At 36.7% G+C, this 25,519-nt stretch overlaps 2 protein-coding genes and 1 non-coding gene across 6 annotated transcripts; 1 reads left to right on the top strand and 2 right to left on the bottom strand.

The window, feature by feature from the left end:
* Positions 1-628: 628 nt before the first annotated feature.
* LOC112016136 (ubiquitin domain-containing protein DSK2b) lies at positions 629-7,927 on the bottom strand. 2 transcript variants are annotated; one of them, XM_065772964.1, is made up of 8 exons: positions 7,268-7,927; positions 5,444-6,235; positions 4,575-4,789; positions 4,317-4,430; positions 3,853-3,911; positions 2,421-2,452; positions 1,180-1,251; positions 629-1,077 (listed from the first exon to the last, which is right to left on the bottom strand). In XM_065772964.1, the coding sequence occupies exons 1-8, from the start codon at positions 7,497-7,499 to the stop codon at positions 929-931; spliced, it is 1,665 nt and encodes a 554-aa protein (XP_065629036.1). In that variant the 5' UTR covers positions 7,500-7,927; the 3' UTR covers positions 629-928. The 2 variants fall into 2 exon arrangements, with proteins under 2 accessions (XP_065629036.1, XP_065629037.1); XM_065772965.1 differs by having other exon boundaries at positions 4,575-4,786; positions 7,268-7,926.
* A 2,615-nt stretch (positions 7,928-10,542) lies between these two features.
* Positions 10,543-10,682, bottom strand: LOC112016150 (small nucleolar RNA snoR2/U65). Its single transcript, XR_002883288.1, has one exon. It is a non-coding gene; the product is annotated as a small nucleolar RNA snoR2/U65 (small nucleolar RNA).
* Positions 10,683-11,480: 798 nt separating this feature from the next.
* On the top strand, positions 11,481-23,756 carry LOC112016148 (uncharacterized). 3 transcript variants are annotated; one of them, XM_065772962.1, is made up of 14 exons: positions 11,481-11,777; positions 11,895-11,976; positions 12,117-12,227; positions 12,666-12,763; positions 12,870-12,953; positions 13,146-13,282; positions 17,474-17,546; positions 17,652-17,697; positions 17,819-17,928; positions 18,469-18,576; positions 18,660-18,713; positions 20,764-20,822; positions 21,540-21,852; positions 22,662-23,756. In XM_065772962.1, the coding sequence occupies exons 1-14, from the start codon at positions 11,694-11,696 to the stop codon at positions 23,523-23,525; spliced, it is 2,223 nt and encodes a 740-aa protein (XP_065629034.1). In that variant the 5' UTR covers positions 11,481-11,693; the 3' UTR covers positions 23,526-23,756. The 3 variants fall into 3 exon arrangements, with proteins under 3 accessions (XP_065629034.1, XP_023904428.1, XP_065629035.1); XM_024048660.2 differs by having other exon boundaries at positions 20,761-20,822; XM_065772963.1 differs by lacking the exon at positions 11,481-11,777 and having other exon boundaries at positions 12,067-12,227; positions 20,761-20,822.
* Positions 23,757-25,519: the final 1,763 nt, after the last annotated feature.

Below are 25,519 nucleotides of genomic sequence, written 5' to 3'. Positions count from 1 at the left end.
AAACACATGGTGATATTGAAACTTAACAAGACCCATCATTGGGCTATATGGCCAATGCTTTCAAGTTTCAACCACCCCCTTTCCCCTAATGAAGAGAGAAGAAAGATAGAAAGCAAAAAATAAATACAAAGGAAGAGAGAATGACCAACTCATTTGCAGTGCCATCCCATGGCCCGTGGGACTTTTAGGGCCCTGTTTGGATTGAAGGGGGAAAAAGGGAAAGTAGTGTACCGTTTGCTAAAAATAGATTAATTTTGGGTCAACTCTATTTTACTCTCCTCTACTCTCTCTCCCTCTCTCTCTCTTTCTCCCTCAATCCAAATGGACCATTAGGAAGCAACAAGATCAATGTTAGAAGAGACTTACATATAAAATTATGGTACTGCCTCCATTAATTTAAGTTTCTTTCCTTTTGTTTCTCAAAAATAAAAATTAAAAAGTTTCTTTCCTTTTCTTTCTCTACCTCATTCCCACATAGTCCAGAAAATTACCAAGCAATAAGAGGATAAAATACATCCAAGGAGAGAGCTAAAAATAGGGATTGCAAAATACCAATCAGCAGTTGTTAGATAAATTTTGTTAAAACACTACATACTTCTAAAGATAAAAAGAAATTGAAAAGGAAATATAACAAAAATGTCACATATTCCAATTTAGTTAATAATGTGGCAAACAATTCATATGATCACATGTCGCATCTTAATATTAAGTATGTACAAGAAACTCCTGCCGGCCATACCTCTAGAGAAAGAGATAGATAGAACAGCCCAAGGATGATAACCTACACCAACTTTGCAACTCTTGCTAACATACTTTGGACTTATTTGCAACAAATATATGAGGCTTGAATACAACTCAGGTCCAAAGCAACCGATTTCAGCAAGCCAGCAGGCAACATCATCAGATAAAATTGGATAATAACAAGAAACTACTGACCAGAGTTCCCCAACAGTCGCTCTACTGCTGCATGAACATTTCCAGCAGTGGCAATCAATGCCCGTATATTCTCTTGTGTGTCAAAGAAACCCATTTCTTGAAGCTGTGACAGCTGGGTGGCGTAGAGTTCTTCCGGTGGTGCTGGGAAGATAAACAGAATAAGTACCAAACAAACGTAAGCAACAAGATATCCATTAAGAAAAGGAATTAGAAAGAAAAGTAAAGACAGGAGAGTATAGTAACCATTAGATCTGTTGGGAACAGCCAGGCTGCCAGCTCCGAGTCCACCAAACATGTTCATCAACATCTCCAATCCTACGTTGTTCAATGACCCCGTGAAAACTTTAACAAACAACCCACATTGTAAAAAATAAATAATTTGAGGGGAAAGGGATGAACAAATATTTTCCATCATAAATAATTTTTGCCATCTTTCCAGGGGTTTGAGACAAAGGCCTTCCTCAAGAAAATGACAAAAATAAAGCCCTCTATTACGGCAGAAAAATCCTAAATATCCTCCAAACAAACCCCCCCAAAAACCCCCCAACTAGCAAAACGATGAACCAATTCCTTCTTACTATAAAGATATAGAACTTTCCACTCACTCAAAATTAATGTATAGAGATGTTTAGCTAAGAGCCACCCCATTTATAGCTGAGAGCAGTGTAGTCAAAGGCAAGCAGGGCGCTCCCCTAGGCGCCCAGGCGAGGCGAGGCGCCACTAAGGCACCTCAAAGGCTCTAAGGCAAGGCGCCTTTAGTGAGGTGCTCGCCTTTAGAGCCTAGGCGAGCAAGGCGACCGCCTTAGGCCATGAAAAAGGCACTAAGGCAAGAGCCTCAAGTTTTTAAAAAAAAAAAATTTAATAGAAGTTTGTTGTGAAACCTATTTTAGACTATTAATTTCAAAAGGCCTGTTATAAAATCTATTGTTAGTTAAATTAATTTACAAATTTGTTTTGTAAGACTCATTGTTATATAGAAGCTTATTGTAAAACGTATTGTTAGAACTAATTAATAGAGCCTAAACCATGTTAATCCTATTTTGAAATAATTTGATCGACCTAATTTCTTCATGCTACACATTGAAAAATACTTACTTATAATATTATAATACACTAGGTACATATGATTTAAGTTCTATATGTATAATAAATATATTAAGAATTTGGCGCCTCGCTTTACTCGGGCGAGTGCCATTTTGTTGCCTCACGCCTCGGGCGATACAAGGCCTTGGTGCCTTAAGGTCGCCTTTCGCCTTTGACTACCTTGACTGAGAGCACCTATTGTATGCAGATGTCCCAAATGATGCAATCCAGCAATTATATGTTGGAGGTTTCTAACAGGAAGCAACATCTAGAAGACATACTCTTGCAGTCACTATGCCACTAGATTTTACCAATGATAATAATAGAAGATTGGCCAAAGAAGCAAACAGAAGTTCAAAGGTTTTTTTCTTAGACCAAATGTCAAAGATTGACTTGCATACCTGTACCTCCACCAGCAGTCTGACCCTGTTCCCTGCATTATGCAACAAGTTAACAGAAGCTAAGGGAAGAAACTAATGACAAGAACTAATCAGGAAAAGCAGTGTCACTATCACATAGCGAAGCATATACAATTCATAGTCAAAATGTGAATTGTATCGTGAATAAATTTTTTATTTTTCTGTATCGTATATCGTATTGTATCGTGTGTATTGTAAGATATACAAACATTTAATAAAATTTATAAAAAATTATAGATATACATATATAAAGGATATGTTTATTATAAATTTTGAATATATTCAATGACTAATTTATTCATCACTTATGTGATAATAAACAAGCTAACTAAATAAATCAAACTAGCATGTGTTTATAACATACAAATTCAAATTGCTTAAATTCAAAAGTGATAATATATTATAAATGACCCAAAAATAATAATTTATATTCATCATATTGCCTAATCAACCCCATCTAAGTCAACGCTATCATCATATTTATCATTTTGCAAACTTATTTCTTCATTAAAATTTTCTTCATCATCATTAACATTTACTATCTCTTCTTGTTCTTTTTATTTTAATAAATTTTTAAAAAATAATAATTCTTCTTGGTATTCTAGTTTCTTGAACTAATAACAATAATGACAAAAATAAAAATTATTATATTGTCAACTAACATCTTATTCATAGTACAGAAAATAAATTGTAAATATTAAAGTGAAGTGTAAGTGTGTACTGTGTAATCCAAATTTTGTAGAAGAAAGAGGGGGAAAAAAACTTATGGATATGTTATTTAATTAGGCTAAATTAAGTAACCTAATAATTTTGTGTTAAAAACAAGTCTAGCAACTTGTTAGATTCAAATAAAAGTAGAAATTTTAACAAAAAACTCATTTTAAAGCATTTGTCTATTTATCGTACGATTTTACAATACGATACGATACGATTCATACAATACGCACACTGTATCGTATGATTCATGAGTACTTATGATATGCCGATATAATATGGAACTTTTCACGCACAATAAAATACGTATCACGTATCATACGATACTGACAACTACTACAATTTGTGAAGAGAGAAGCTTTAAGTTCAGCAAGCTCCACAACTTTGCATAGTATGGAGCAATTAGAAAATAACAAGAAAACTAGGAGAATTTTTAAAAGGTAATGAACTATCCGCGCATATTTGAAGCACTTTTTTTTAATAAGTATTTTTGAAGCATGTTTTAGAAGATCATATTCTTATGGCCTCGAGGATTGCCTTCTACTACTTTGTATCCTCTTTTCATATTTCTTAGATAATCCTAGCCATCATTGATTTTCCATTTTAGGAGTTACCCATCTTGCACCTACTTTTTGGACTTTTTAAATGTTGTTGCTGATCTACAGAAAGGAAAACAGGCAAAGATTATGTCACCACTTACTGGGTTGACTGTTGCCGACCAAGCTGAGACATAAGAGCTTGTTGAAAAGTCAAGAGTTGCTGAGAGAGAGAGAAGCAGAGAGAGATCAACACAAATATAAGAAGCAAAAAAAAAAAAAAAAAAAAAACCATGGAATTGACTTCAGCTTATCACCAGAAGGAATTTATGTGCCAAATTACTTAAGTAAATTATACAAGAACTATTTCCCAAGTCAACCATCATTCATGCAAACCAAGACTTTTTATTGCAAGTAATAACTAGCAACTTTGAATGCATACCAACACTATACATAAACGTGTTCACTGTTCACAGAGATGAGCATATGACGATGTGTCTAAGAAGGGAACTGCTGGGTAGACGTGTTTGCACAGCATGAGGGTGTGTGTCTGTGTATGTGTGTATGAGCAAGAAAGAAACTGTGCAAGGGCACGTGTCAACTGCTGAAGAACTTTATACTAATGTACCTGCATTGTTTCAGGAGAAGTTAACTGACGAAGAAATTCTGGGTTTTGCATCATTTCCCTCAGTTGAGAATTGGAATCAAGCATGCTGCGTAGCTGGGGATTGAGACCAAGAATCTGAAAGTTGAGTAATGTTAGAGACACAAGTTGACCTCAAGTACAACTTATACTTAATAAGTGAATTGTATAACATGCTGATGCAAATAATAATATCTTTGGTGCTGATCTAGTAAGATCCTGAACTATATAATAATTAAATACCTGGTTCATATATTGAGGATTTGAAAGGAGGCTTTGCATCATCTGTGACATAGCTGGATTTTGCATCATCTGATTGACTAAAGTGGTATCCTGCATGGCACCAAACATGCCTTCAAGCCCTGGAAGACCAAGTCCACCTAAGCCAGCGGGAGTCTGCGATCTAGCATCCCCAGTAGGATTTGACCTCGTGGTGCTAGTTGGTGCACCTCCAGCTGCTAGTTTCACATAATTGAGTTAACTATTTATTGGTCACAATTTATTAACAATATTCTGGTTAATATCTTCGAACAGCAGAAAACAAATTAGAAGAAAAAAAATTCCTATTTTTAAGTCAGAGGAAGAAAAGATTTAGAGTACTTTTTATTGGTAAACTACACATGCACTGGTGGGCCACAACGTGAGGGTACCCACCCTCCACCTTACTCTTACAAGGGGAAGAGATACCAATTGAGCTAGAGCTCAATGGCAACAAAAATATCTACAGTACTTTTATTTTATCAATAACTTTTAAGGGGCAGCAATCTAAATCACAAAGAAATTAGATTCTTAGAAACCATGTGACATTTCCCATTTTCCTTAGACATTGGTAACAAATTTGTCAAAGGGATAATTCAAAACAACATATTCAATTAGTACTGTGGATATTAGGGAAAAACACTGAAGTTCATAGCTTTATGGAAAAGATACAAAACATATCTTTTTCTCCTCTTTGTAGATCAGTTAAACTAAAGTTCTGCATTGCATTAGGATATGACATATTATCTGAAGGAAGAATACAGGTTAATCTTATATGCTGCAACACTAAAATTACCCCAAAAGACAATTAAAGCATCTAGAAGAAGAGCAGAAGTAAGAGAGTGAAATCTTACCTGCAGTTGCAGTCCAAGGATTTGGTAGTGGGTTAGTATTGGGGGCAGGAGAGCCAGTAGTTGTCTCAGAACTAGTGGTTGAGGGTGTGGTTGACGGATTTCTTGCTTGGTCCCCACCTTGGGTCCCCAAAAGTGCAGCAAATGGGTTCGCATTATCATTTCCAGCATTCCCAGCCATTGTTGTGGCATTCAGGAATGGCTCTTGAACATTTTCATACATTCGCCTCAACATATTGAATCCCTCAGGAGAAGACTCAATATTGCTCATTGCTCTATCAGTATTGCGCATCATCTCACGCATGAGTTCTGGGTTTCTTGCAGCTTCAAGTGTCTGACGAAGTGTGCTGGGATCATTAAGTATGTGTGCTAGCTCAGGGTTTCGATCAATGATTTCACGCATTTGAGGATTATTCATAATCAAGTTACGCATTACATCAGGGTTATTCATTAGGTTCTGAACAACAGGCATATTCATTATTTCTCTCATTATGTTGGGGTTCCGAGTCAACTGCTGTTGCACTTGTTCAAAATCTGGAAGCCCAGCTCCGAACAAACCGTTGCCACCAACACCACCACCATTGCCCCCACCACCCATACCATTAATACCAAGTCCAGGAAATAGTGAAGCTCCAAAACCAGCTCCTCCTAACGCTTCACCTTCATTTGAACCAACACTTCTGGTATTACTTTGAGTGGTATTTGGAACTCCAGGATTGGTTCCACCAGCAGGATTGGATGCTGCAGCTGGAGAAAAGCCACGAACTAAGTGGACGGTGTGATCTGCCTCCAAACCTATAAACACAGACAAAAAAGATGGTCAATATAACTAAACCTATCTCAAGAGCAAAAAACACTCAATGGCCGGCAATTATATCTCCTTTTCTTTTTAAATGGATATGATACACCTACATTTCCATTCGGAATACAATCAAATATGTATGTCATATAAAACACCTGGGATTTACCCAAAATAGTTGGCTAGCAAAGCTGAAAATCCAAACAGGCACTTTTTATTTTCTTCCAAAAAAAAAAAAGAAAAAGAAAAAAAAGAGAGCACTAGGTAATCTGATAAACGCCAGGTTACATATAAGGCAGTTGCCTAAACATGGCTGAAAAAAAAAAAAAAAAGCAAGCATGCTACTCCAAGGTGACAATAGGACATTGAACTCACTGTAATTCAATGCTGAGGTTAAGTCGGTTAACCCACTGCCAAAACTAATTATCAAAACGACACCATGCTCACTTGAGAATCATTCACATTACAAAAAAGCAACAACCAAGCCTCGGTCCCAAAATTTTGTGGATTGCTATGGAACCTCAACAGACTAATCGACACATGTATTCTCTTTTGCCATTCTATTCCATCCAAATCCATATTCTCTATTACCTCCTTAATTGACATGTTTTTTACCACTTCTACTTATTTTTAGGTCTGAGCCTTCCATCGTTCCTCGACTTTTTATAGAATCATTCACATTAACATTCTCATGAATATATAAATAAATAAACTAATATTCTAAAATAACATTTTATCTCTTTCTAATCTAAACAACAATAACATTCCATTTCCTAATGAGATCTATCTAGATGCTTCTAGAATCATCAAAAATAGCAATTAACAATGAAGCATCGCATAATCATTCTTCGTTGCCCTAATATCATATCAAAGCTTGATTTCTACGAAACAAACCAAAAAAAATAAAAATAAAAATGATCCAAAAATTAACACTATTTAACTAATAAGCTAAACCAAAAAAAATAAAAAATAAAAATCTGAATTAGATATTAATAAATAAAAAAATAAATCGGAAATGAAATGAGTACCGTAGCTTTGAAGAGTTTGATCGTCCTTGAGGATCCGACCCTTGTAAATGAGCCTTTGTTGATCGGTCGGCGTATCGGATTTCTCAGCGAGAATGCTTTTGAAGGATCCAACGGAGGAATCGAGGCTAATCTGGACGGAAAACTTAGAACCGTTGGAGCAACGGATGTTGATATTGACTCCATCTCCGCCGTTGGATTCGTTAGCATCGTCCACAGCTCCATCACCTCCCATAGTCTCTCCCCACTATCTCTCTCAAATTCCCAAAAAAAAAAATTACAGATCTATGAGAGAGAGAGAGAGAGAGGAATTGGAAATTGAAACCCTAAAAATTGTTGTGGTATTGAATAGGAAGGAAGAGAAAGAAAGTGAAGGGTGAGTAATTGTGAAAGGAAGAGAGAAGAAGTGGAAGTGTAAATGTGGGAATTTATTTTATATTTATGTGTTGTAATAAAGGGTGAGGGAATCGGAGGTGACTTAAGGCCACCTAAGCCGGGAAAGTATAAAGTGTTTGGTGTTTGTTTGAGAGATAGAGAGAAGGAATAAAGAGACCCACGAGCTGAGGGTGAGGCGCGACTTGTATCGCGCACACACACACAGACACTCTCCTGTTTCGGAGGGGACGTGTCTTTGAGACAATAGGGTGGGTGCGTTGTCTTGTGAGAGAAAAGTGAGAAGGTCTTCCTTCTTTTTTAGCTTCTGAACCTTTTTTAACTGTTTGTAAAGTGTCCGTGGCCTGTGGGTTTAATTCTAGCAGATAGAAAAACTATGCGCAGTGAGGACAAAAAAAAAAAAAATCTCTTTTATTTTATTCACTTTTTCTCTTTAAGAGATACGATAAGCATAGTTTATGCCAATAAAAAAAAAAAAAAAAAGTGCAACAGGTACAGAAAATTCGATAACTACAACACCAAGCCTAAGCAACTCTATTGAGACAATCCACTTTCCCTCAAGAAAAATGATATTGAGAGTTCATTTGATACTACATCTCTAGTCACTTCAACTAGACGTCCTTGTCGTGAACAAGTGCTTAAACATGATCCTATGCTCTGAGTTTCCCATGAAGAAGCAAGTGTTGAAAAGATGAAGGCGATCACCCGATTGCACCCCAAGTAGGCTCAACACTATGTCCAGAACTGCTTGAACTTCAGCAGCTGCTGTGGAAGCAACTGGTGTATGAGTACTTACACTTCTACTTTTAACAATAACATCTGAGATATTCTTCAAAGAGTCGGACATCTCTTGCACAACTAAATGTTTTTTTCTTGGTTTCTTGCAAATTCCCCTGAAAAGGTGGACACCGCTTGCCAAGCTTTTCCCCTTATTCACTGTCAGTCCTGCCCTAGACGATGATGGGCCTTCAACCTCCATTGCGTTAACATTCGCAGAGGGTTGACATTGGGGGTTAACAAATTCTTTGCTATCAACAGAGTCTCCAGACCTTTCGGTGATTTCCTTTGGTATTTCACCACTTGTGTAGAATTCATTTTTTCCCGTTGCAACCATGCCGTCAAACATGATTCCCATGGACACAACATTTGGCAAACCTTTTTTTTAAAGGTTAATGCCTTGGGACATGCCTACATGTGGACAACTAGTAGTTAGAACACAATATAGTTGTAGACAGTTGAGTTTTCACAATTATGTAAAGTGAACTAACCTCAATCTTTTGGGTCCACCACTCATCACTGGCCTCAAGCTTGCTAGTTATAGAATCATAACCAAGCCAGTCTCACAGTCAAAACACTCCTTCCAAGCCTTCTACTATTTTCTCAGATGATCCCATTTGTTTTTAAACTGCAAATGAGTCATCACTTTTCCCATTTCACCCAACTTCGTAATCACTGCATCAACCCTTTCCCTTCTAAAAAATCCTCCACTTCTCTTGCCGGCTAGGATTTGAGTAGCACACAAATCACAAAAACTTTTAGTTCTGCTGGTTCTTTCCACCCAGTTCTCACATCATTACCATCGTCCTTTGATTTCCCCTTACCCATTTTTGCTACAACAACTTCCTTCTATACTCATTGAGGCATTTCAACAAACAATTCATATGCATATCATAATCGGTTACGCATGCCCATGTAAAAAATGCAAAGTAAACTTACATAGTCCAAGTACAACATAGGCAGAAAAGAAACACACAAAATTACACGAAGGAGATAAACCCACATACTAGTGTCATGGAAAACACAAAAACTACACACAAACATTTAACACAAAACCACAGATTGAAGCCTCATGGAAAACAATATAATTACACACCAACAGATCAGAGAATATGAGACGTTAGACACAGCTTACTCATAAATGCAGAGACCCACAGTGGCGGCAACGACGTTCCAAGCAGAGAGAAGGTAAGCTTAAGCGAAGGAAGAACAAAGGGGAAAATTTTAGCTTGTTTCGCGTAATGGGTTTATAACACCTGTGTTTCCTCTTTTTTGATGGTTTATTGGTTAGTGAGTAGGTGCAATTCATTGAAGAGGAAGAGAACAGAGCATTGAAGAAAATTGAAGACATCTGCCACGGTAGTTGAGAGAAAGAAGAAACCTGAGAATGCAAAAATAGTCGTTGGCCTGAACGCACCGTTTTGTGTTTATTTTACTCTGCTTTTTCGTGGATCAGATAAGTGAACAGTACACACTAGTGTATCAACACGTTTCCTTTCAAGGGTGTCCATGACTAGTACACACTCACGCATTTAGTTAATGAAACGGTGCATTCAATCTTTATTCATCCATGCATTTCAGCTGAACTTTTGCGTGTTTAGTTTCGTGGCACTGTAGCGTGGGTCCCATCGTAATCCAAACCAAACACTGAAACGCCCCTGGAAAACGCAATCCAGATGCCTTCTTAATCTCTCTTCCTTTAATTTTTATGCCATGAAATTGGCAATTCTTAGATTTGGTTAGTTTCAATATGCAATATATATTATTTGATGCCCATGTCAACGCCTACTTTGAGATCTTTTTTTTTCGTGATGGAATTCGACTCTACCTCAATTTAATTGTATATATGTGTAAAATTCATTTCTGGAGATTTGAATTCCAACTCTTACCCTTTACATTGCCACAAACACTTATACTTATGGAGTGATCGTCACACCAAGAATGCATGGTAGTAATTTGAGCCAATTTCTAAATGTCATATAGTTTAGCTAACACATTAATGACAAAGCATGTCTTCTAATTGAAATCCCTTGACCCAAGCCTCGTTGTGATCTTCTTTATATATATATATTATATATATATATAAGTAAATAAAATATAAAAGATAAAAATGTAATCGCACATAACGGCTCCGTGGACCAATGTTGTATAAGATCCAAAGGTTCCTATCAAGATGCGAAACAGAGAATCGTTCATTGTGATCTTTAGGTTCATTTAACTAAACTAACCATCTAACACAAAACTGCCCACTACAAGACAAATGGTTCCAAAAACTACTTCCGTCAACAGCAAATTACAATGAGTGAAACCCAATGACATTCGGTTGAGGGTCATTTTTATTTTTATTTTTTGGTATGGAAACTCACTCTGTCCCAACTCCCAAATGTTTATGCACATTACATTGCCTCACTAGTTATTATTGTGGCATCATTCCTCTCATAGTCCTTATTATGACTATTGTCGTCCCTTATCCTCCCCTCTTATGCATTATGATCTGACTTGATATACACAAGCTTTGTTAAAGATTTTTAGATCCCAATCAAATTAGACAAAATTTTCAGTCCCCATTAGCTCACATACTCGTCGGCCTCCATGTCACACCACATCAACATCATCTATGAGACACTATACAGAATCGACTAATCCAACTGTTGATTTAACCTTATGAGATCAATCAACAATTTGTATGTTCTTGATCAACAATAGATGGATTTCCTTCAAACTCAATAGGATCAAATCCATTGACAAGTGTCACTTTCTGCACCCACTAGTAGGAATGAATGGAATATAAGAAAATATCCATTAGATTTAATTATCACATTCATTAATGTAATGTGGATAAAATACATCTCATAAAAAAATTGTGGGTAAAATACCGATTTTATTGTGTTTTTTTTTTTTTTTTTTTTTTTGTGATGTATACAATAAAAAGAATGATATATTTATTTTATAAAAAGATAAACTTAATTCGTTTATAAAATCTAACCAAAACATAGTTAGGCACAAAAATAGAAAAGAAAGAAATTATTATTATTTTTATTATTATTTTAAAATGGAAATTGAGAGTGGGAGATGAGGTTTTGAATGTCAATGTCCACAGCCAACGGGTTGTGTAGCACTTAGGTCTGAAAGGAAGCATTCCCGCTGCCCCGCCCTTCAGCTGAGTTTTTACTAGTGTTTAGGAATAAAAATTAGAATAGAATGTCCCGCAATCAAACATAAGCAGTAGCCCATAGCGCGCCATGATTCTCATATTCCCATGGCTATTACTCTATCCATGAGAAGCAACGTCAAAGGCAAGGCCAACAGTGGCCTGTTATCTCGCCTCAAAGTTCTAATTAACGTAAGGGTCTCTCTATCTCACTCTGCTTCTATCTTATGCGTTGGTTTCTTATAGGCATTTCGTCGAACACTTGTACAGCAATTATTTCTTTCATTTTGATTGATGTTTCACCTGCAGAGATTCGACCACACGTTGGCTAAAGAGGGATTGGAAGCTCCACTCTACCCAGAAATCGCTTCTCATTTAGAGGCTCAACAAGGTTCATATTGTAATTCCATTTATAGAGCTTGACATGGCATGCATTTTAGTGCTAGCATTGTTTTTCATATTCTACTTTGTTATTACTCAGATACGCAGCTTGTGATGTTTTAGTAATGCTTGGTTTCAATGACGAATTAGGCTATGTTGATATGTCGAAATGGAGAAAGGTAAATTCGAAGATATTGGGAATAACCAATTCGATGATTTCACTACCCACTTGGAATGTGTTGAACATTCTTAAGAATAAAGGTAACTTTTTATTTCATAATTCATACTTCCATTTTTAGGTACTGCCTTTTTACCATAAGTTTTGAATATTGTTTCGATTCTGTATTAGATTTTAGCATTTGTGTTGGCTTCATTGGCGAATGAATGAATATCTAAATGTTAGTGATGCATTGATGCTTGACATGCGGCCTATAGACAGGAAAAATGCAATGCTTAAAAGGATAGTTGCTGAGCAAAGTGGATTTTTGGACTAAGCGTGTTTTTGAAAGAACATTTATACTATTCAAAGGAAGAGTAGTTATTGTATTCATTGACCTTGACAGTGTGCTGGCCTTTTTGTTGGTGTTAGTTTGGTCAATTCCACTCCAATGTTATATAGCATGCTGCTTCTACCATATTTGTCTCGTTGTGTATGAATGTCTTTACTCTTTAACTAGATAGTTTCCTTACGACATGCAGGGTTTGAAACCTATCTAGTGGGAGGATGTGTGAGAGATTTACTCCTAAATAGAACACCAAAAGATTTTGACGTGATCACCACAGCTAAACTTAAGCAGGTTTTATGACACTAATTTGGTTCTTCCTGTGGTTACTATAGTAACAATGATGTGCATGTGTGATGACCTGCAAAGGTTTCTGGTGGTTTTGTAAATCTTATTACAGATCAAGAAGCAGTTTCATCGATCTTATATTGTTGGACAACGGTTTCCTATATGCATGGTGCACATTAAAGGGACTGTAATTGAGGTTGGTTGGTGCATTTAGTAACTAAGTAAGATATATATATATGTGTGTGTGTGTGTGTGTGTGTGTGTGTGCTGAGATATAATATTGTTCTATATGACTCTCTGATATATAATTTACTGGTGCATATATTCATTTACTGCTTTTATTTGATCTTAATTTCGTTGTTTATTTTGGGTGATTCTTTTGAAACAGGTATCCAGTTTTGATACAGTGGCAAAACATGATGAAGAAAAAGAAAAATTTCTTTCCTTGCAAATGCCAAAAGACTGTAATGAAAAAGACTTCATCCGCTGGAGAAACTCCATGTGTCGAGACTTCACTATTAACAGGTACGTTTTTTTTTTTAATAAAGTAATAAAATTATTTTACCTTGGGTTAAATGGATATTACCACACTAAACTATGTAATTGGATATGTACCTCAAACTTTAAAAAGATTCAATCAGCACTTCACCTCCAAATCAGTGTCAAAGTTAACTAAATATGAAGGCAAATTTGGCAAAAAGATGCAAATGTTGTGTTAGTCATTGCCTCCACAAGACTATGTAATTGGATATGTACCTCAAACTTTAAAAAGATTCAATCAGCACTTCACCTCCAAATCAGTGTCAAAGTTAACTAAAAATGAAGGCAAATTTGGCAAAAAGATGCAAATTTTGTGTTAGTCATCACCTCCACAAACCTCCATTTCCACCATGCTTATCTAGATGCATGCTTGTCTAGATGTACAAGATTAGGGCTGATCAATAAACCACACCTGCACCCAACAAAACCTATCTGACATGGAGCCATCCGATCCAAAAAGCCGACTTCAAAAGCTGGTTTGATTGGCGGCAGATTGGCACCAGTGAAATACGATCAGATTGGGTCAAGTATTAGGTTTCCTATATGTAAATCTGATAAACTGAACCTGGCCTGAGTGCTTTGCCTAGTACCTTGATTCGCTGGTCACTGTTGTGTTGCCACTCATCTCCTTGTCTCCACTTAGGGTCCCATAGTTCCTTGCCCTCCCCTCTATGACTTGATCTTTTCATGAGCTTTGACAGGAATCTTGAGATCTCCATCTTCTTTCTTGCTTGCCCAGTGTGACACCACCCAGATCGTCAACATCAATGAGACAACCCACATGCTCAACCGATATAACCGTTGAATTAATCTTAATGGATCAGTTGACACCTGCTTGTCCATGGTTGACAGGGTTTATAATATCTTTAAACCCGTGATCAGGTTGGTTGGCATGTTGACAATAAACGCAAGCCCTGCTATCATCCCTATACAAGATCTTAACTACAGACCCCCTTTCTGAAAAGAACTTAAGCATTTCTGTCAAAGTTATTTAATACCATAGCATTTTTGTACTGGCAAGTGAACCAGTGCATATTCCTCCTCTAAAATGTATCAGCTGTTATACTGGACAATTTTGGCTGTTTTGGCCCGTAAACATAATCTGGTCCAATACAAAATTGTCAGTTTTTCTATAATTTTTGAAAACAAGGGACTGGCACTACAAGGTGCTGGCAGTTGTAATGACACTTGTGCATATCTGCAGTGGAGAGGAGAACATTTACAACAAGCATGGGAGGGAAGAACTTAGCACAAAATTGAAAATAGCTGAACTAACACATGCAACAACCTTTTTGATAAGTTGATAGTTGGGGGAGGAGCGATTTGAACCCTAGACATTTCCGTTAGAAATATTAGAAAGTGCCAATTGGGTTACAAAGCTCTTGGCACACATGCAACAACCTGATCTACTAATAAATAGATGTTCAGTTAAGCAAAGATTTGAAAAAGAAAAGAAGTTAACACAGGGAAAGCCAAAGAAAGAATAGACTGAACAAACCAAGAGACAGAGAGAAATGTGAGATTTGATTGAATTTTTAAGTTTGATGGAGATGGTTACTGGTCCAAGATCTTGAGGAATTTGAAGCTATAGGTTCCAACTTCCAAACTTCATTGTCTTTATTCTTTTGAAGTTTGATGGAGATGGGAACTTAAATCAGTGCCCCTCATACCACAAAAATGAATATTTGTAATTATTATATAGATTTATATTATTTTCCTAAATTTGTTTATATTTATAATTTATGTATTAACCTAACTATTCTTCGTTTATATAGATATACTAGTATGAGTGTGTACATATAGCAGTAATCTTGAAACAATAAATCAAAATCAATCGGTACCGAAATATTTTGTTCTCTTGACCAAAACTTAAATAGCCTTCGGTGCGGTGTTGATAGCTTTGGTTTCTGTTGTTGTGTTGGTGACTGGACATAGCCTCACCAACACCCAGTTGGAAGCTTGGAACTGCATAGATCCACAACCCAGTTGCTCAAAACCACCACAAGCGTGACTCTTAAACCACATAATGATTATGGTGCATTTAACCCAAATAGAGAAATGCCCACAACCAAACCAAACCTGACTGCGCCACACCATTATATATATCAACAATCCTAAATCGGTACATTGGTATCAACCGGTACAAAAATATTTCATTTTCTTGACCAAACCAAAATGGCATTCGGTATAGTCTTGATAACTTTGGTTTTTGTTGCTGTGTTGGTGACTGAACACCCAGTTGGAAGCTTGGAACTGCATAGATCCACAAACCAACTACTTAAAACCACCACGAGCGTGACTCTTAAAGCAAAAAACAGTTGTGATGCGTTTAACTCAACCAAAACAAAGCCCACAACCAAACCAAACTTGATTCCATGCTCATCATAATTTACATACTGGTAATCCTAAAATGGTACACTAGTATCAACCACTACTGAAATATTTTCTAAACCAAAACAATCTTTGATGCAGTATTTGTCAATTTTTGTTTCTGGTGTTGTGTTGGTGATTTTTGTTTCTGGTGTTGTGTTGCTGACTGATCACAGCCTCACCAACATCCAACTTGAAGCTTGGAATTGCACAGATCCACAACCTCACCACTCAAAACCACCACAGACACAACTCTTAAAACTCTTAAACCATACAAAGGGCATGAGGTGTTTAACTCAAGCACAACCAAGCATAGGACCAATCCTGTTAAATTACCGATTGTCCCAAAAGCTTAAACTATTGAGATATGGTAAATTTAATTATTTAACCACATAAGTTTAACACTCTCCCTCACGTGTGAGCCGGAACTACTTTTTAATAGGTGAGAACCAACACGTGGATTTTAAATGGGAGGTATAGTGGAGGAGACAAGGATCGAACTTATGATCTCATGCTCTAATACCATGTCAAATTACCGATTGTTCCAAAAGTTTAACCTATTAAGATATAGTTAATTTAATCATTTAATCAATATTTCTAACAAAACTAAACCCGATGCACAGACACCATAATAGCCTCCCTTAAAATGCAACTTCTTTGCCCACGCTTAACAAATTGAAGACTCAAAGACTCACCACCATTCCAAATCAATCAACCCAACCCAAATTAATCAAAGCCCAACACCTATGTTGCTGACACAAACCCACTGCCAGTGTTGGTGTCAAAGATTTTGACTGCATTGTTACAATGTTTGGGCACCTGGATTGATGTATGCACAAATTTGGCTCCAAAAATGTTTGGAGCCTTAGGCTTCAACCCTTAATATGAAGATGACATGTGTCCTTGTAATCCAACCAACAAAGTGAGTCATGTGCATTGCATATGACATGGATACATTGTCTTCCTATTGGGGGTTGAAGCTTAAGGCATTTGGGGCCAAACTTTTTCCATTATGTATAGATTTGATATTGTACTTCTTGGCTTGTTCTGAGTTTAGGGTTTAGAAGTTGGGTTCAAATTTTAAATTTTGGAATTGGTTATGGGTTTTTATTTAGATCCAAGAATAGGGTTTCAGGCTTTTTCTTTCTTCAATTTCTTTGTTTCCAAATGGGTCTCCAGAGCTTCAACTATCAAATCTGAATCAAGATGAGGTTTCTTCTTCTTGTTCCTATTCCTCCTCTTATTCTCAATTCACCAACAAGATTGGGGTTTTTAAAGCCAATGTCTTTTGGGCCTCTAAGAGGTTCAGATGGAGAAAATCCTATTTCTTTTGGGGAATTTGTATTTTTTTTAATAGGGACTATTGTTGGTAAAGATGGAAATGGCGAAGATTTGGAGTTAGGGTTAATGATTGGTGAGATGAGGGGATCAGTGGGGCAGTGGTGGAAATGAAGGCTTGGGAAGGCAATGGCATTGAGCTTGGGAGTGGAGGTGGGGATTTTTCTGTCTTTTTGCCAATTCTATTTTCACTTTTGACCTGGGTGGCAGGATGCTAATTGTCATAATTACTCTAATTAAAATTTGGGGTGCTCATTGCAAGTACCCCCAAAATTTAGGCTGGTAATATGCATTTATACCCCTTTTTAAAGTTACTTTGGTGGAAAATGTTCTATACAGTCAACTTATCAAAAAAAAGAAAATGTTCTTTACAGTCCATGTGAGTGGGTTTTGGGTTCTGAAGCTTTTTTGCCCTTGTTGCTTATTTACTATGTGGCTTAAAATCTTAATTTGATATTGTGGAAGCAGCTTATTCTTTGACCCATTTGCCAAAAAAATCTATGATTACGCTAATGGAATGGTGGACTTAAGTTCCTTGAAGGTGACTCTTCTTTTGCTTTGTTAATACAAGTCAAGTTTCAGTTTATATTAATTTATTTCAAAATTTTTCATTTGAAGATTACTTAGTTTTGATATTGTTGGACAGCTGCGAACGTTGATCCCTGCTCAATTGTCATTCAGAGAGGATTGTGGTATATGTTTATTTCATTAATTTTCTGTAAACTCTTTTAGCATCATGATATTTGGAGCCATTGGCTGAATCTGTTATCAAACTATATGAATCTGACCAATTATATGCAATTCATCATGCAGCAAGAATTTTGCGTGGCTTAAGAATTGCTGCGCGTTTGGGCTTGTCATTATCAAAGGACACTGAGACTGCAATTCATGATCTTTCTTCATCTGTTCAGAGTTTAGGCAAGGTAGTTGCCAAGGATTTAAATGACATCACTTTCCTCAATGAATTATACAACAACAACAACAACAACAACAAAGCCTTAGTCCCTAATTTTTGAGGGTCGGCTATGAATTCTTAACAGATTAGGGTCAGCCACATGTATTCTAGTAAGGGACTCCCCAAAAAGTATTCCTAATGGATCCATTCATAATAGAGTGATTAAAATTTATGCTGGCTGTCAATCTATTGCAACCCGCCTTTTCCCGGGTGTGGGACTGGCTATGAACAAAATATATGACACTATCCCCAATGAATTATGTTATTAAAAAATTATTGGGTGTTTTTGGCATTTCTTAGTACCTTCTCCCTTTCTTGTTAACCACCTTTTATTGTTCTTATTTTTTAAAATTCACTGTTTCACATAACTTATATGTGCATGTGTGTGGGTGTTTCTCATAAGGACTACTTTATTATTTTAGCTCTTTAGATTTCGAAGCAAATGTAATTTAAGTTATCAACTTCTTCATCCTATTCCTTACTAAAATAACATTGTTTATATATTCAGTCAAGGATAATGATGGAGTTGAACTATATGTTTTCTTATGGAGCCGCTAAACCTTCTCTCTGCTTGCTTCAGAGATTTAATCTGCTTGAAATTCTTCTTCCATTTCATGTAAGTGATTTTCCAGTAACTGACTCACAAAATCTTAATGTTTTCATTTAGAGATTATATCTGATATGATGTTTGGATTACAGGCAGCATACCTTCAAGAGGCTAAGCAATCGTCTAAGCGTCCAATTATGTTGATGGTAAGATTACCTTTACAAGGAAGTAATAAAGCAATCTATGCATTATTTAATATTAGGGTCTGTTTGGATATCGTTTATTTTGCTGAAACTAAAAATTTATTGCTGAAAGTATTGTAAATAAAGGTAAACGTTAGCTGAAATAGTACAATGAGACCCATGAATAGTACCAAAAAGTGCAATGGAGCCCATAAATAGTAGCAAAAATAAATTGAATGATGAAATAATTTATAATTTTCATTGCTTCCCAAACGCACACTTAGTTAGTGATAAACATGCAACTATGGTATGGAATGTAGGAATGAACTTGATTAAATCATGGAATTATTTAATGTCATGAAGTTAGACAGGAAGTAATGGATATGATGGGAGATTACCGAAGGCACAATATTGAGTTAAGAGGAAAGCAATGTTTGTAAAGAAATATAAAAGGATCTTCCATTCTAAGTTTTTGTATTGATTCTAGAATTTTGTAAGTAATTGAAAATCCCTATCTGAGATGTAGGAATAATTTGGAACTTTTGTTAACAAAGAGAGAGAGAGAGAGAGAGAGATATGTAACAAAAGCTACTTAGGTATCAAAGAACAACAACCAAGCCTTTGTCCTGAATTCTTTGGGGTCGGCTACAAAACTTGCTTATCACCAAAAAAAGAAAAAGAAAAAGAAAAAAGAATCTGTTACAAGGTCATTGTAGGAACATAGTTTGTTCTGATAAGTGTAACTGCATCTGCTTGCAAATGATCTGTTGAGAGTACGTTTGAGCTTAAAGTGGCTTATAATATGTCAAGCCAAGGCTGGCTCTAGGCCTAAGGCCCCATCTCTCCAAAAAATTTATAAAGGGTCCTAAGGCCTCCAGTTATATAAACAATAGACCCCCAAAATTCTACAAAAAAAAAAGGCCCAAAATTGTAGAATGATTATTATTATTTTTTTCAAAGAAAGAAAATATAGGTGGATTTTGCATTCTTTCTCCGCCTTGAAGAAGGCCCTCTAAATATTGAGCCAATAAAAATCTAACTCAGTCTAAACCCTAAACTGTTTCACCAATAAAAATTGTTATGAATGTGCCGAATAATCATTGATAATCTATTTTCCTACCAACTTGTAAAAGAGATATTAATAAAACCTAAATACTAAAACTTAATAGCAATTTTGCATCTCAAAGAACAAGAAGAATGGTTTTTAAACCAAAAAAAATATACAAAATATATAATATAGAATAAGTAAGGGCCTCACAGTGAGGGGTTATTACAGGATTCTACTTAGCAATGGTGACCAATCTTTTCCCTTGGAAGAGCATATGGAAATCAAAGATTCCATCTAGAGTTGCATTCTTTAGCTGGACTGCCACTTTGGGGAAAATCTTGACAATTCACAATTTATGGAAAAAGAAAATGTTGCTTTTGGATTGGTGCTATTCGTGTGAATGCAATGGGGAATCAGTTAATAACCTTTTATTGCATTGCCCTGTTGCGACAGATTTATGGGCTATGGTTTTGGTTTTATTTGAAGTTTATTGGGTGATGCTGAAGACTTTTGTGGATTTATTAGCTTCTTGGCTAGGTTGCTTTAGATGCTATTGGAATGGACTTTTGTGGATGGCTGCTCCATATTGTTTGATGCGGTGCATATAGAGGGAGAGGGACAATAGGAGCTTTGAGGACACGGAGAGGACTATGCCTGGCCTTATATTATTTTTCCTTAGAATCTTATTGGATTGGGTGTCAGTCATACATAGTCATTCTTTATGTTCTGTTATTGATTTATTAGATTCATGTAATTTGCATGAGTGATTGTATGGTCCCCTGCTGTATACTCTTTGTATACGGGGTGACTATTTTTTATATCAATAAAGATTGCATTACTTATAAAAATTATAGAATAAATAATATCTAATTGATATTAAATATTAAAAACCACACTAAAATTATCGTCTTAGGCCTCAAAATATATTGAACTGATCCTGTGTCAAGCACATATTTTGTTTTTGTTTTTCTGTTTTTTCATGGTCTTACTTTCTTAATATTTTCTCTTCATTTTTTTGGACAGAAGCTTTTCTCACATTTGGATAATTTAGTTACTTGTGATCGACCTTCTGACTGCAGCCTGTGGTAAGCCAATTATTTATTTCCTCTGTTATAAGTGTAAACATAATATATAATGAAAGGATCATCATAAACTTGATTAGTGGACATAGTTGCTAGACTTCTTGAGTTTTCTTTAATTTGAGGAAATTTGAATCATTGTGTTCAAATATGTTTTCAGTTCAACCTTTAAAAAGGCACAGTTAATGATACATCGAATAATGTGATTTGATTGATTCTACAAACCCACTTAGTGGGAACATCAAAGCGAAATGAACTGATGGAGGCCTTAAGTGTGGGGGTTTGGGTCTGGTAAGGAAGTAATATGTGATGGTGAAGAAGTTGATCAAGCTCTGGTAGAGATTTCAGTACCACCCTGTAGTACAATCTTTAGCTGACATTATAAGCTATATTAGTTTGGCATCAGATACTTCCTCAACATTTTGGAAACCTGTGTCCTGCAATCATATGTTACCAATAAAGGTCTCGCCTCTTCATATGTATAGCATATGTATAGCAAACATCCGACCTTTGTGAATGACTCTGCAACTGATAGGTCCACTAAGCAGATCTTTTCAAGATGGTTTCTGGCTTCCTGTCAAATGTTTTTATTTCCCATTTCAATCATAGATGCATGATAAGAAGCTCATTTATCACCTTACTGTAGATAGCTGGAGGTTTATATGTTTTTGTATCTTTGCAATCATGGTTTTAATTCGATGTCATATTTTGTTTGTGGGACAGGGTTGGACTGTTGGCTTTTCACTTGGCATTAGTAAATAACCCTCAAGAAGCTATTGTGATTTGGGCATTTGCTTCTGCTCTGTACCATGGAAACTGGGAGGAAGGTGTCAAATTTGCTAAAGAACATGCTGAAATGCATGTTGATTTTGTACCTGAGATCTTGGGGTCCTCTAACATTAAATCGGATGAAGAACTTGCTAAAGAAGTAACTTTGTTAGCATCTTTGGTCCAAGATTCCATGTCTACTTTGGCTGAGACAGAAAGTCTTTTCAAATCAATGTCCAGATACCCATTTTCTCCATGCTCTGGTTTTGTAAGTACCTTTCTCTTTGTAATCTACATTGCTAATAACCTCAACAGCATATTTAACCAAAGAATAAATGTTCAAAATGTTACGTCACTCATTTGTGGTTATTTTAATCAACATAGGGCTGCAACCTGGGTGATCTAGTCTTTGTTATATAATGATTCTGACTCAAATCATGATTTTCACTCTTGAAATCTAATCCAATCCAATATGACCCCAACCTTATCTGAATTATCAACATACAAACCTCATCTTGAGGTAGGTTGATATATTAGGTTAAAATTAAATCAAATTCAAATTTGAACCTGACCTTGATAGTTTCAAATGTGCCAGATGTAATGTGCAGGGTCCACCTGTGCATCTACACAAAGCCAAAGGCCCTGTGTGTATATGGGGCTTATTTGACTGGTTTGCACTGATGTTCACAACTGTTGCTAGCAGTCCTTATGCCTTAACTCTATGCCCAGATATCATGTTATGTGAAGAACAGTGCTCAGACAAATTATTGAATGGGCATGCTCAAACTATTAAAATACAAATTGAGTGGGCAAGCTCACAACATAGTTTGACCATGAACCTCAACCTAATCTGGCACAAATTTTGACCTTATCTTTAATGATTAATACACTGGAGATTTCCGCTGCAGCACTGTGATTGGTTAGGCATGTTACCTAGTTATGTCTCACTATTTCCTGCTAGAGAGGATAGGTGTCCAATGATTTACTTATTCCCATGGTTTCTTGTAGTTAACATATGTATATTACTTGAATTTAGTTCATATATGCACCTGATCTGATGAAAAAGTGGTTCTTTAGGTATTTATTTCGAACAAAGTGGAGAAAGATGTTTTGGAAATTTTCCAAGTGCTCGTGGATGATATTGAGTCCTACAATAATGGAAGAGAGTTTTTTGAGATTGATTACCACTTGCTTGGGAAGGGAAATCTGCATGAGGCAAGATTTGTTCTCGGCAAGATTATTTTGGAAACTATGAGTGGTGAAGTTGTTAATGAAGAGAGGAAGGTTGTCAAGGAGGGGAGAACTGAGGTGCAGCCAGATATCTCTGAGGAGAATTGTGATCTGGAGCTTTCAGATCTCGTGAAGGTTGCATTCAAGGATGGAAATTGTAAACTTGGCCTATCAACATCTGATCCTGAAGTAAAGCAAACAGTGGTGAAGAAACAGAAGTTGGTGGAGAAATTCAGTCGTCCTGAGCAGTTGGGGGCTACAATGAATTCAGGGGTGGTTGAGAAAGTGAATTTCCATAAGATGGCTAATAAACACAACAAAATAATTGAGACGTGTTGGTTACCCCAGGAAGAAACAAAGATGATGCAAGGCATAATGTCGGAGAAGGAAAATTATCATCTACAAGAGCAGCAGGTTACTTTGGAAATGCAAGAGGGTGTTGAGAATGATAAGTACAAGAATAATGAGAGGCATTTGAAGACATTAGAGAAGGTGAAGCGTAGGTTATCACAAGATGAGGTAACTAAGAAGCATGTGAAAAATGTAGTTGATAAGTGTAGTTCCAGTTGGGAGGCAAAGCTTAAGCATAGAAAGGTGTTAGAGAAGAAAGAGTCACATTTCTCACACCAAGAGGTTGTCAGGGAGAAACATGATAAGGAACTAGTTAAGGAGAAAGGCAGTCGACCTCTACTGTCAAGCCTTTTCAAGTGAATCGTCATTGTATGTTGTAAAATCACTTGCCAGTGTAGGACAGCATCACCAAAGTTATAATTGACAGGCATGAGGCATTCTTCCACCTCTCTCTATGATTTCTTTGCAGGTGTACATTAGAATCATTAGAGCTGATAGAAGTATGGTCTTATTTACTAGAGGTTATACTCATTGTAAGATTATGCTAATTTTTTTACCGGATTAGTAATCAATTTTGACTTCTTGAGATCATGAGTAGTATCAGCATTTTGGTTCAATATGTTGACTTGATTAGGTTTGTCATAATGCCGTACCTATTTTATTTCGGTTATGTTTCAGGAAAGTTGGTAGCACCAATGACTGATGTGAATTAGCTCTTCAGCATCATAGCATGTCCTTAACTTTTCATGTTTTCTTCATCTTTTTCTTCTCTTCATATCAAGTGTAAATGAACTTTTCACTAGGTCTATTCAGATCAATCGCATTATGATTGTTCCTAATATTCTGATAGAACCGAAATTTTTACCATATTAGAGCATTTGCATCAGCCCAGTTAGTCTTCTAAAATAGATATACAGTGTAAATTTTATACATTTTGAGCAAAAAAACACCCACATCAGTGGGTGTAAAAACGAGCAAAATCATGTATATATTTCCACGAGCTACAGTACCCGTGTAAATATACACGGGTACTGTAGCTCGTGTATTTATTATTTTAATAATTTTCATTCGCCCCAGATTCTCTCTCTTCTCCGATGCACAACTACCACAGAAACACATTTTCTTTTTCTCAGATGCACACAAACAGACCCACGCACAAACAGACCCACGCACAAACAAACCCACACAGACAAACCAACAGAGAGATAGATCAGTGCATGTGGTGCTTGGTTCGTGGATCGGCCGGTGAAGACACGATCTGGGTCGTCGGAGCTTGGTTCTGGGTCACCGGACATTGGTTCTGGGTCGCCGGACCTTAGTTCGTTGGTCGCTAGACCTTGGTTTATGGATTGACGGGTGAGACACGATCTGGGTCGTCGTGAAGCTCGGTTCGTGGGTCGTCGGAGCTTGGTTCGTGGGTCGACATGAAGCTCGGTTCGTGGGTCGCCATGAAGCTCGGTTCGTGGGTCACCGTGAAGCTCAGTTCGTGGGTCGTCGTGAACCTCGGTTCGTGGGTCGCCGTGAAGCTCGATTTATGGGTCGTTAGAGCTCGGTTCGTGGGTCGCCGTGAACTTCGGTTCGCGGGTCGCCGGAGCTCGGTTTGGCCAGTGAAGAACTGATTTGGGTTTTTGTTTTTGAGAAATAATGAGAGAAGGCAGAAGAGAGAAGGAGAGAGAGAGAGAGAGAGAGAGAGAGAGAGAGAGAGAGAGAGAGAGAGAGTAAGTCACTGACTTTCCCGAGGCTTGTAAGTGGGGCTCACAGCCTCACAGGCTGTGAGAGGCAGACCCGCACCATGGAGCGGGAACAGGAGACAATTCCTGATGTTAGAGGGCACGCTCCTTCAAAGTTCAAGCTAGTTCAATACTTTTTTAAGGCTCTTGGCCTTTGTCTTAATAAGGAAAACATTTTTATCAACCTTGGTGATGTTTCATGTTTTCTTTAAGGCTCCATCAAAGGCTAAAATCACATTAGCAAATGTATGATCTGATCTCTATTGTATTATCTACAAAGGTTAAAATCACATTAGCAGATCTATGATCTCTATTTTCAAGTGGGCCGAGGGCCTAGTGATGAAGGAATAAAGATAAAATACTTGATTGTTTAAATATTAAAAAGTTTGATTTATGTTTGTAGAGAAGGAAAATTTTCGACCTATGAGTGAAAATGCATAATTTCTCTACACTTAAAAGTATTATGTTACTCACTGAAAACTATGTTTGTACAACTTAATGCATGCCTCGGGTGGCTTTATATAGAGATCTTTGGAAACTAACGGACAAAAAGAAAAAGATGTGTAAATGGTTAAAATACCATACTTTCAAAAAATACTGCACCAATCCTTGAAAAAAAAGGGG

The sequence above is a fragment of the Quercus suber genome, unplaced genomic scaffold, assembly GCF_002906115.3.
Source record: "Quercus suber isolate HL8 unplaced genomic scaffold, Cork oak 2.0 scaffold_67, whole genome shotgun sequence".
NCBI lineage: Eukaryota > Viridiplantae > Streptophyta > Magnoliopsida > Fagales > Fagaceae > Quercus > Quercus suber.
Note: the sequence above shows the minus strand (reverse complement) of the source record. Positions and strands in the feature narration are given on the sequence as shown.

Coding starts and splice junctions, on each gene's coding strand:
- LOC112016136 (XM_065772964.1), bottom strand. CDS start 7,499: ATGGGAGGTGATGGAGCTGTGGACGATGCTAACGAATCCAACGGCGGA. Junction 3,912..4,316: donor CTTCTCCTGAAACAATGCAG/GTACATTAGTAT, acceptor TCTCTCTCTCAG/CAACTCTTGACTTTTCAACA. Junction 2,453..3,852: donor GGTCGGCAACAGTCAACCCA/GTAAGTGGTGAC, acceptor TGCATAATGCAG/GGAACAGGGTCAGACTGCTG.
- LOC112016148 (XM_024048660.2), top strand. CDS start 11,694: ATGGCTATTACTCTATCCATGAGAAGCAACGTCAAAGGCAAGGCCAAC. Junction 17,547..17,651: donor TGGACTTAAGTTCCTTGAAG/GTGACTCTTCTT, acceptor ATTGTTGGACAG/CTGCGAACGTTGATCCCTGC. Junction 20,823..21,539: donor CCTTCTGACTGCAGCCTGTG/GTAAGCCAATTA, acceptor TTTGTGGGACAG/GGTTGGACTGTTGGCTTTTC.